This window comes from Hypanus sabinus, chromosome 27 (genome assembly GCF_030144855.1).
Source record: "Hypanus sabinus isolate sHypSab1 chromosome 27, sHypSab1.hap1, whole genome shotgun sequence".
Lineage (NCBI taxonomy): Eukaryota > Metazoa > Chordata > Chondrichthyes > Myliobatiformes > Dasyatidae > Hypanus > Hypanus sabinus.
This window is the reverse complement of record NC_082732.1, coordinates 390,592-403,059: the sequence shown is the minus strand read 5'-3', so window position 1 is coordinate 403,059 and position 12,468 is coordinate 390,592. Positions and strand designations below refer to the sequence as shown.

Genomic DNA, 12,468 nt, shown 5'->3' with positions numbered 1-12,468 from the left:
CCGTACTTTTCCCTGAGAACATCTGTTTCTGATTTAAGCCTCCAATTTCCTGCCTGATAGCCTCATAATTCCCCTTATTCCAATTAAATGCTTTTCTAACCTGTTTGTACCTATCTCTCTCCAATGCTGTTGTAAAGGAGATAGAATTATGATCACTGTCTCCAAAATGCTCACCCACTGAGAGATCTGACACCTGACCAGGTTCATTTCCCAATACCAGATCAAGTACGGCCTCTCCTCTTGTAGGCTTATCTACAGACTGTGTCAAGAAACCTTCCCGAACACACCTAACAAACTCCATCCTATCTAAACTCCTTACTCTAGGAAGATGCCAGTCGATATTTGGGAAATTAAAATCTTCCATCTCGACAACTCTGTTATTGTTACACCTTTCCAGGATCTATTTCCCTATCTGCTCCTCGATATCCCTGTTACTATTGGGCGGCCTATAAACAACACCCAGTAAAGCTATTGACCCCTTCTTGTTCCTAACCTCCACCCACAGAGACTCCGTAGACAATCCCTCCATGGCGTCCACTTTTCTGCAGCCGTGACACTATCTCTGATCAACAGTGCCATGCCCCCATCTCTTTTGCCTCCTTCCCTATCCTTTCTGAAACATCTAAATTCTGGCACTTGAAGTAACTGCTCCTGTCCCTAAGCCATCCAAGTTTCTGTAATGGCCACCACATTGTATCTCCAAGTACTTATCCATGCTCTAAGCTCATCCACTTTGTTCACAACACTCCTTGCGTTAAAATAGACACATCTCAAATCTTTGGACCGAGTCCATCCCTTTTCTATCACCTGCCTATCCTCCCTCTCACACTGTCTGCAAGGTTTCTCTATTTGTGAGCCAGCTGCTTCTTCCCCAGTCTCTTCAGTTCAGTTTCCACCCCCCAACAATTCTAGTTTAAACTCTCCCCAGTAGCCTTAGCAAATCTCCCCGCCAGGTATTGGTACCCCTGGGATTCAAGTACAACCCGTCCTTTTCATACAGGTCACACCTGCCCCAAAAGAGGTCCCAATGATCCAGAAATCTAAATCCCTGCCCTCTGCTCCAATCCCTCAGCCACACATTTATCCTCCATCTCATTCTATTCCCATTCTCAGTGTCGCATCGCACAGGCAGTAATCCCGAGATTACTACCTTTGCAGTCCTGCTTCTCAACTTCCTTCCTAACTCCCTGTACTCTTTTTTCAGGACCTCTTCCCTTTTCCTACCTCTGTCATTGGTACCAATATGTACCACAACCTCTGGCTGTTCTCCCTCCCACTGCAGGGTATCGTGGATGCGATCTGAAACATCCCGGACCCTGGCACCTGGGAGGCAAACTACCATCCGAGTTTCTTTCCTACATCCACAGAATCACCTGTCTGACCCCCTAACTATAGAGTCCACTAGCATTACTGCCTTTTTCTTCCTTTCCCTACCCTTCTGAGCCACAGGGCCAGACTGTGCTAGAGGTACAGCCACTGTTGCTTCCCCAGCTAGGTTGTCTCCCCCAACAGTACTCAAACAGAAGTACTTATTGTCAAGGGGTACAGCCAAGGGGTACTCCCTAGTACCTGACTCTTCCCCTTCCCCCTCCTGACTGTGACCCACTTGTACATCTCCCTTGGCCCTGGTGTGACCTCCTGCCTATAACTCCTCTCTATCACCTCCTCACTCTCCCTGACCAGGTAAAGATCATCGAGCTGCATCTCCAGTTCCCTAACTCGGTCCCTCAGGAGCTACACATCATAGGAAGTCATTCCAGCCTGTGGCCATCAAACTTCACAACTCCTTCCTCGGAGTGTCAGACACCCTGAGCCAATAGGCTGGTCCTGGAGTATGTCTGTTTGTCTGTACAGGCTGGGAGACTCCAGGAAACCCCACATCTGACACCGAGTGCAGAAAACTGGTCTCACACACATACTACCTCCTTCCCACAATTAACACAGTTAAACCTACGTCACCTCGTCTCATCACCGCCTAAACCCGTTGAGCCAAAGCCCTACCACTCTGCTACCTCTCATTACACTGCGTGCTGGATAGGGCGGTCTTCATTTTAAACCTTTCGTGCTCAACTGGCTGACCTGTGCGGTCTCGCCTCTCTTTAACCCCGAGTAGTAAAGTCTCCCTTCACTCCAAAAAATCAGCCATTTACTCACAGCCTTCTTACTCTGAATCAAAAATCGTTGAAGATTCCTTGCCTTTTTAAACCTTTCATGCTTAACTGTTTTCTTGCCATATCCTTTGATGCCCTGACCAACCAGGAAGCGATCAACTTCCGCCTTAAGTATACGCACGAACTTGGCCTCCACTGCAGTCTGTGGCAGAGCGTTCCACAGATTCACTATAAGGATGATTGGGAAGCTTATAAAATTCAACAAAAGACAAATAAAAAAGTTATAAGAAGGGAAAAGATAAAATATGAGGGCAAACTGTCCAATAATATAAAGCGGGATACTAAAAGTTTTTCCAGTTATTTAAAGAATAAAAGGGAGTGAGAGTTGATATTGGACCACTGGAAAATGAAGCTGGTGAGGTAGTAATGAGGGACAAAGAAATGGCAGCTGAACTTAATAAGATCTTTGCTTCAGTCTGTACTGTGAAAGACACCAGCTGTATGCCAGACATCATTAGTGTCAGGGAGCAGGAGTGACAGCCATTGCTATTACAAAGAAAAAAGTGTCAGGCAAACTCAAAGGTCTTAAAGTGGATAGATGGACCAGATGGATGACATCCCAGAGTCCAGTTGCTGAAGAAGTAACGGATGCATTAGTCATGACCTTTCAAGAATCACTTGATTCTGGCATAGTCTGGAGAACTATAAAATTGCAAATGTCACTCCACTCCTTAAGAAGGGAGGTAGACAAATGAGACAAAATTATAGACCAGTTAGTCTAACCTCAGTGGTTGCGAAAGTGTTGGAGTCCATAATTAAGACTGAGGTTTCAGGATACTTGGAGACTAATGATAAAATAAGTCAAAGTCAACATGAATTCTGTAAAGGGAAATGTTGCCTGACAAATCTGTTAGAATTATTCAAGGAAGTAACAAGTAGGGTGGACAAAGGAGAGGCAGTGGATGTAATTTACTTTGATTTTCAGAAAGCATCTGATAAGGTCCCTCACATGAGGTTTCTAACAAGATAAAGTCCTATGGTGTTACAGGAAATATACTGGCATGGATAGAAGAACAGCTGGCAGGCAGTAGGCAGCAAGTGAGAATAAAGGGGGCCTTTTCTGGTTGACTGCCAGTGACTAGTGGTGTTCCTCCAGGGTCAGTATTGGGACCACTGCCTATCATTCAGATAGTAGATTTGTGGTAAAGTTTGTGGATGATCCAAAGATATGTGGAGGAGTAGGTAGAGCAATGCTATTGCTACAGGACTTGGACAAATTGGAAGAATGAGCATAAAAAGTGGCAGATGGAATACAGTGCTGGGACATGTATGATAATACATTTTGTAAAATGAACAATAGTGCAGACTAATATCTAAATGGAGAGAAAATTCAAACATCAGAGGTGCAAAGGGACTTAGAAGTGCTCGTGCAAGTCTCCAGAAGGTTAATACACAGGTTGAGTCTGTGTTAAAGAAGGCAAATGCAAAGTTAGCATTTGTTTCAGGGGGAAGAGAATATAAAAACAAGGAAATAGTGCTTGTAATTGAAACTTTAGTCAGGCCACACTTGGATTATTGTCAATAGTTTTGGGCCCTTGTCTCAGAAAGGGTGTGTTGTCATTGGAGAGAGTCCAGAGGAGGCTCATGAGGAATATTCTGGGAACGGGGGGAGGGGGAGAATTAACATATGAGGAGTATTTGGCAGCTTTGGCCTGTACCCACTGAAATTTACAAGAATGCGCAGGGATCTCATTGAAACCTACCAAATGGTGGAAGGATTAGATAAAGTGGATGTGGAGGGGATGCTTGCTGTAATGGGGGTATCCAGAACTAGAGGGAACAGCCTCAAAATTGAGGGGCATCCTTTTAGTACAGAAGTAAGGGAGAATTTTTTTTTAGCCAAAGGGTAGTGAATCTGTGGAATGCTGGCTGGATTAGCTGTAGAAGCTTACAATTTATCTCACATAAGTCCATTTGAAAAATCAATATAGAACTTTGGAATTTTGGGGAGTAAATCGACCAGTGAAACATTTTGAACCCTTGCTATTTACATTTCCGGACAGTAGAATGTACTCAAAGGTGCTGCTTGTTTTTAATTACATGTGATGTATTGTGTCTGAATAAAACTGTTTCATTTTCATCCTCATCAATTTTTATTTCAAAAGCAAAATATTAACCCCAGCCATGCTCTAGAAGCCATGATTGGGACACTTATAGCTGTAAATTAGAGTTAGGACTAATAAAGGTGAGACATATACACTAAATAGCACAACTTTATAAAACAATTGTTAAGCCACAGTGGAATACTGTTTGTACACTCTAAGGAGGTCATTGAATGGAGAGAGTGAAAAGTGATTCACTAGGGCGTTTGTCAGGATGAAGCACTTCATTTCTAGGAAGAGGTGGGAAAGGCTAGGTTTGTTTTCCTCAGAGCAGAGGAGGGTGAGTGGGGAAGGTGTGATACATTTTCAGGTAAATGGCTTAGTGCAGGTGAATTGGCAGTGTTAGCATGAACATGATGGGCCAAAAGACCTGCTTCTGTGCTCTATGAGAGCTGGAAGAGTTGGGGTGATGGGTTGAGGGGAGTATTTCTATAACTGGAGCGAAGTGTAAGAGTATGCTATCTCCTTTGTTTACATGAAGATATTCGGGTGTTGAAATTTTTGAATAGAATTGAGCAAATCTAAGGAGACACCTCTTTCTCCCTTACTAGGGAGAGAGAGAGAACCTGCGGTATGTCGAATGCCGGGTGAACAATGTAGTCTTCGGGCTAACTCCAAGTCTGTGTCTTTGCTGTTGCTTCATTCATGCTTGAGTGTTCAGTGATGGGGGTTGATGCTTTTTTTTGCAGGGGGGAGGGGGGATTGTTGCTTTCTGCTCCATACGCTCAGGAGGGAGGGGAGCTGGGGGTACTTTGAGGTTCTAACATTTAACTGTCATTCATTCTTTGGGGCACTCCTCTGTTTTTGTGGATAGTTGTGAAGAAAAAGCATTTCAGGATATATATTGTATACATTTCTCTGTCATTGAATGTACCTTTGAAACCTTTGGACAGAATTAGCAATGCAGTTTTGAAATGGAAATGTGCAATTCTTATCCAAAATAATCTAGAAGTGGTTATTTTGCCAAAACTTTTAAATAAAAAGCACTGAGCACACAAAGGTGTTCATATTGTATGCTGCTTGTCCTCAATGTGCTTCTTCTTGTCACTTGCATAAAATAACAGTGACTTTGAGCACTGGATAATTCACAGAAGCAGGTGAGCAAATGACCAGTGTCATTCATCTGAAATTAAGCCTGTAGAGTAGATAAATCCTAATTCATGGAATGCATGCTCCTCCTTTCTGTGAGAATGAATGAAAGATTGATTTAACCTCTGTATTCCTTCATTGGGTTTGACAGGCTTAGGGCTGTTCAGCAGGACTTGAAGCCCTCACTGAAATGCAATTCTATTTTTGTGATTCATTTTTTGAGACATGCCCATGTTTGACTACATGAAAATAATTGGCTTCAGTTCATCAGTGCTTCACTTCTTCCCTGTCAAAATAATCTAACATATTAAGAGAAAAAGGCTAGACTTGATGGCTCATTTTGTATCTGGTGATTTGAAGCAGTGAGCAGATTATCTAAATGAAAAGTTCATGTCTTCTGAATTTGTGGTCATCTATTCATCTGGAAAGAGAAGGAAGCCAGAAAAAACACTGTTGACCTCATCTGATCCAACAATGTTGTGGAAACCTGGTTTTGTTTGGAGCCACACTTGATCATTTATATTCAGCTTCAGCACAGTCCCACCAGAATTCATCTGATAGTTGGCCCTAGTACTGCTCCTTGCAGCAAGGTCACAGAATCCAGCTTCCTTTTTGTTATTTTTCATAATGTTTATGCAAAGCTCCCCTGTAGTAACTACATTGTATGTGAAGAAATACCAGCCTGCTTTACAAGTGAGGAATGTCCCAGAATTAATTTGAAAACAACCTCCTTCATTGGTGATATTTCTGTTGAAAATCACACGGTGTTTTGGATTGTGTTGAGTAGCAATGGTTCTGACAACAGAGAAAGCCGGTCTGTCTACACCCACTAGACCGCTACCCCTCCCAGATTGTCCTTTCTGTCCTTTTGGCCCAGGAGGCCCTGGTTCACCTTTTGGTCCCATTCGACCAACATATCCTCTGGGGCCATGAGCTCCTGGCAGTCCTGGGTCTCCTGGTTGTCCCTTCTTTCTTGGTTCACCAAGAATGTGACTGGCCATTCCTGAGGGAAAGAAGAGTGAGAGATAAGCAACATCGTTTTACAAATGTCTCTATTTATCAGAGAGAGTATTTAGATGAAGAAACACCGAAATAGCCTGACATAGAAGACAGAGGATTAACACTTGATGACTACCATGGGAACAGAGGGCTGTCTCCATGCTGATTCTATCAAACAGAATGGCAGCAGCATGAACAATACGCTTGAGCACCAGTAAAATGCAATCGGAAGCATTTTCTTTTGTGACCACTCATATCAGTTAGAACTGCAGACGTTTTGCAAGTTTTATTGGAACTGAACTGGAGGCCAGGGCCACTGAGCTCTGGAGTTACTGCTCCTTTATACTTATGTGTTCACAGCACAGTAAGGTGCTCAGCTTTGAGGAGTAGAATCAAATTCCTGCAGCAGGTGGAGCATATTTGGCAGTCTTTAAAGCCACACCTAGTCACCTCTCCCACAACTCCACCACACTTCAGAGTGGTTTGGATGAAGTCTGGATCAGCACAGATAGTAATCATTTAAAAATGCAATAAAAAAAGTTAAAAAAAAAAGATAGGCACAGAATGAATAAAGGCCATAAATTTTCAACAAACTTATATAATCAACCACTAAGGAAAATGTCTGCAACATGTCACTCAGTCAAAATGAAGTACAAAGAAGTTTTACGTTGATTTTTAAAAATTAGTCCAAAAGTTTGGGAAACACCTTGGTTTGGCTTCCTGTCTCAAAAGTCACTTAAGCAGTCTTGTCAACAAAGTACACAAGGGCAACGAGAGAGGGAACAACTTCTAGCAAGTGGGAGCTATTTCAAGGATGCCAAGGTCAGGGTCAGCCTGCCTCTATAAGGGTGAGAGGCAAAGATGGAAATATTAGAGAATCCTGCTTAATAAAGAATGCTTAAGGCTTTTTTTCAGGGAGAAGAAGAAGTATATACCCTTTAGAAAGAGTTGCGATCAAGCAATTTACAGAACAGTTTATAGGAGAAAAGATAAGAAAGAAATTAGGAGAGTAAGAGGACCCGTGTCATGATCTTGGCAAATAGGAATAAGGAGAATTCTAAAATGTTTTATGAAGTATATCAGCAGCAGGAAGGTAGGTAAGGAGGAATAGATCTCCTCAATGACCAGAGAGGAGTGTATGGAGCCATTGAAGCTGAACGAGATCTTGGAGTCCTAGAGCAGTACAGCATGGATTTATACCCTTTGGCCCAATCCACATCAGCCATGGCTCGACACATCTAGTCCCAATCTCTTGTATTCGGCCTATATCCCTCTACGAACCACCAATACATGTACCTTTCCAAGTGCTTCTTAATATTAGGATTCACCAGAACGTGAAGAATGGTGCATTAAGTGAGGGGTACATCAATATTCTGGAACACATCCGTATCAGGAAGGAAAATGTGTTAAAAATATTGGAGCACATTATAAATTTATAGTAATTATAAAGCACTGGATAAATCCCCAATACCCAATGGAGGAGATTTCTAAGGCTCTGACTGATATTTTTGCATTTTCATTAGCCATGAGTGATGTACAAAAGACTGAAGGATAATGTTGCCTTCTTGCAGCACTTGTAGGAAGGGTAGCAACTGTGAGTCTGGGAACTATAGAATGCTACACCAAACTGTTTGTCTGCTGTACTACCCACACTTTTAAGCAGATGTACATCCATCACCATGGCTAGAAGTGAGGCAGTAAGATAGATAGTTAGAACAGTACAGCACATTACAGGCCCTTCGGCCCACAATGTTGTGTCGACCCTCAAACTCTGCCTCCTATATAACCCCCCCACCTTAAATTCCTCCATATACCTGTCTAGTAGTCTCTTAAACTTCACTAGTGTATCTGCCTCCAGCACTGACTCAGGCAGTGCATTCCATGCACCAACTACTCTCTGAGTGAAAAACCTTCCTCTAAAATCCCCCTTGAACTTCCTACCCATTACCTTAAAGACATGTCCTCTTATACTGAGCAGTGGTGGCCTGGGGAAGAGGCGCTGGCTGTCCACTATCTCTATTCCTCTTAATATCTTGTACACCTCTATCATGTCTCCTCTCATCCTCCTTCTCTCCAAAGAGTAAAGCACTAGCTCCCTTAATCTCTGATCATAATTCATACTCTCTAAATCAGGCAGCATCCTGGTAAATCTCCTCTGTACCCTTTCCAATGCTTCCACATCCTTCCTATAGTGAGGCGACCAGAACTGGACACAGTACTCCAAGTGTGGCCTAACTATAGTTTTACACAGCTGCATCATTACATCGCATCTCTTAAACTCTATCCCTCGACTTATGAAAGTAACACCGCATAAGCTTTCATAACTACCCTATCTACCTGTGAGGAAACTTTCAGGGATCTGTGGACATGTACCCCCAGATCCATCTGCACCTCCACACACCCAAGTATCCTGCCATTTACTTTGTACTCTGCCTTGGAGTTTGTCCTTCCAAAGTGTACCACCTCACACTTCTCCAGGTTAAACTCCATCTGCCACTTCTCAGCCCACTTCTGCATCCTATCAATGTGTCTCTGCAATCTTTGACAATCCTCTACACTATCTATAACACCAGCAACCTTTGTGTCATCTGCAAACTTGCCAACCCACCCTTCTACACCCACATCCAAGTCGTCAATAAAAATCATGAAAAGTAGAAGTCCCAGAACAGACCCTTGTGGGACACCACTAGTCATCAAACTGCAATCTGAATGTACTGCCTCCACTACGACCCTCTGCCTTCTGCAGGCAAGCCAATTCTGAATCCACCTGGCCAAACTTCCCTGGATCCCATGCCTTCTGATTTTCTGAATAAGCCTACCGTGTGGAACCTTGTCAAATGTCTTACTAAAATCCATGTAGTTCACATCCACTGCACTACCCTCATCTATATGCCTGGTCACCTCCTCAAAGAACTTTATCAGGTTGTTAGGCACGATCTGCCCTTCACAAATCCATGCTAACTGTCCCTGATCAGATCTTATTTCTAAGAATCTTTTCCAACAGCTTTCCCACCACAGACATAAGGCTCACTGGTCTATAATTACCTGGACTATCCCTACTACCTTTTCTGAACAAGGGGACAACATTTGCCTCCCTCCAATCCTCTGGTACCATTCCCATGGACAATGAGGACATAAAGATCCTAGCCAGAGGCTCAGCCATCTCTTCCCTCACCTTGTGGAGCAGCCTGGGGAATATTCCATCAGGCCCTGGGGACTTATCCGTCCTAATGTATTTTAACAACTCCAACACCTCCTCTCCCTTAATATTAACATGCTCCAGAACATCAACCTCACTCATTTTGTCCTCACCGTCATCAAGTTCCCTCTCATTGGTGAATATCGAAGAGAAGTATTCATTGAGGACCTTACTCACTTCCATAGCCTCCAGGCACATCTTCCCACTTTTATCTCTAATCAGTCCTTCCTTCACTCCTGTCATCCTTTTGTTCTTCACATAATTGAAGAATGCCTTGGGGTTTTCCTTTACCCTACTTGCCAAGGCCTTCTCATGCCCCTTCTTGCTCTCCTCAGCCCCTTCTTAAGCTCCTTTCTTGCTACCCTATATTCCTCAATAGATCCATCTGATCCTTGCTTCCTAAACGTCATGTATGCTGCCTTCTTCCACCTGACTAGATTTTCCACCTCACTCATCAACCATGGTTCCTTCACCCTACCATTCTTTATCTTCCTCACCAGGACAAGTTTATCCCTAACATCCTGCAAAAGATCCTTAAACATTGACCACATGTCCATCGTACATTTCCCTGCAAAAACATCATCCCAATTCACGCCCACAAGTTCTAGCCTTATAGCATCATAATTTGCCCTTCCCCAATTAAAAATTTTCCTGTCCTCTCTGATTCTATCCTTTTCCATGATAATGCTAAAGGCCAGGGAGTGGTGATCATTGTCCCCCAGATGCTCACCCACTGACAGATCTGTGACTTGACCAGGTTCGTTACCTAATACTAGATCTAGTATGGATGCTGTCCAAGTTGCATGCCATCCATCCACTCCATAATGTAATGGTTAGGCACAGGAGTACATTCAACCAGAGACTCATTCCATCGAGATGTAACACTGAGCGTCATAGGAAGTCATTCCTGCCTGTGGCCATCAAACTTAACAACTCCTCCCTCGGAGTGTGAGACACCTGAGCCAATAGGCTGGTCCTGGAATTATTTCCACTTGGCATGATTAGCTTATTATTATTTAATTATTTATGGTTTTATATTGCTATATTCCTTCACTATTCTTGGTTGGTGCGGCTGTAACAAAACACAATTTCTCTCGGGATCAATAAAGTATGTCTGTCTGTCTGAAATTCCCATACTAGATTCCCGTACTCCAAGCCAGACTGAAATGCAGAAGGATGTGAACCCCTCTTACCAGCATTTTGTTAGCAAATGTGCAGTCGCTGGAGAACAAAATTGAGGATCTGATGGCAAGATTGCTGTATTGAAGGGAAATGAGAAATTGTTGTGTTCTATGTTTGAACGAGATGTGGCTAACTCCTTGCTGACCAGATACAGCAATCAGACCCAAGGCTCTTCAAGTTATCCAAGGGGATAACTTCATTCAACTTCATTTGCTCCATATTGAAATGTTCCCACAATCTATGGACTCGCTTTCAAGGACTCTTTACCTCATGTTCTTGATATTGATGGCATATATACTTTTGTTATATTTCTTTCTTTTAGTATTTGTACAGTTTGTTGTCTTTTACACACTGATTGAGCACCTATATTTGTGTGATCTTTCATCAATTCTATTATGGTTATTATTCAAAGAGGATTTATTAAGTATGCCCAGAAGAAAATGATGAGTGCCTTGTGCAGGCAGATTAAACAAATATGGACAGGTATCACAAGCAGCATGGACACCGTGGCTGAAAGGGCCTGTTTCTGTGCTGTACATTTCTGTGATTTGATTTGCCTTGATGAGCCAACATCTGTTCTGTGATTATAGTTGTATCTCTAATTTCAGGCTTGTACAAAAGAGAAAGCTGCACTCCATCTAAAGTCTAAAACTTCAAATGCCTCAAAACCTCTCCTGTATATTTCTATGTATTCTGTACTTTGAAAGAAAATTCTATAATATTTTGCATCTACTTCCATGTACATCTGCGTGTGACATTTGTGTAACACTCAATTTCCTGGTAAAATCAAGAAGAGCCTTTTCAGCCCTGTCTTTTTGTAATCAATAGCTGGGAAATCCATCACACTGCCCCAAAGCTGAACAGTCTTCACTGCTGTGAATTTGCTTACATCTAAATGTTACCTGTTCCAAACTGCATTCAACACTTCTGCCTCCTGATGCACAGAAGATGAGCAATGCCCAGAGTTCCACATTCAAAATATGATGTCGGATGAGACATGGGAACTGAGCATGGGTTCATGGTGCAGAAGGAAAAGAGGAAGAGGGGAGAGGTAGTAATAAGGACTCAGTAATCAGGAAACAGACAGGACATACTGTGGACATGAACAGAACACACGAATAGTATGGTGTCTCCCAGTTACCAGGGTCAGGGACATCTCAGATCATCTTCACAGCATTTTGGAGGGAGAGCAGCCAGATGCCTTGTTACGTATCGGTATCAATGACATAGGAACAAAAAGCAAAGAGCTCCTGAAAAGTGAATTTAGAGAGCTAGGTGAAAGGCTGAGAAGCAGGATCTCCTGGATAGTAATTTCTGGATTGTTGCCTGTGCCATGTGGCAATGAGGGAAGAAACAGGATGATTTGGCAGATAAATGTGTGACTGAGAAGCTGGTGCAGGAGGCATAGCTTCAGACTCTTGGATCATTGGGATCTTTTATCGGGGAGGTAAGACCTGTTCAAAAGTGACAGGTTGCACCTGAACCTGAGGGGGACCAATATTCTCGCGGGCAGGTTTGTTAGAGCTTTTGGGGAGGATTTAAACTAATTTGGCAGGGGGTGGGACTCAGGATAGGATGGATGGTAAAAAAGTAAAGATAGCCTGTAGTCAGACTGACAGGAAAGGCAGACAGGTAATGGGGGGGTTTAGTTGTATCCAGCAGGCTGACTCTCAAATCATTAGCGATGCAGTATCAGAAAGGACAACAAATACGGTACTCAAGGTAT

The 12,468-nt window shown here is 42.9% G+C and overlaps 1 protein-coding gene across 2 annotated transcripts in view; it reads right to left on the bottom strand.

The window, feature by feature from the left end:
• Positions 1–4,221: 4,221 nt before the first annotated feature.
• Positions 4,222–12,468, bottom strand: part of LOC132381964 (complement C1q subcomponent subunit A-like) — a 30,241-nt gene continuing 21,994 nt past the window's right edge. The window contains exon 3 of one of the 2 annotated variants that reach the window (XM_059951665.1): positions 4,222–6,365. In XM_059951665.1, the coding sequence (XP_059807648.1) occupies positions 5,776–6,365 (590 nt within the window). In that variant the 3' untranslated portion in view covers positions 4,222–5,775. The remainder of the gene's footprint in view (positions 6,366–12,468) is intronic. The other variant, XM_059951666.1, reaches the window with a different exon arrangement.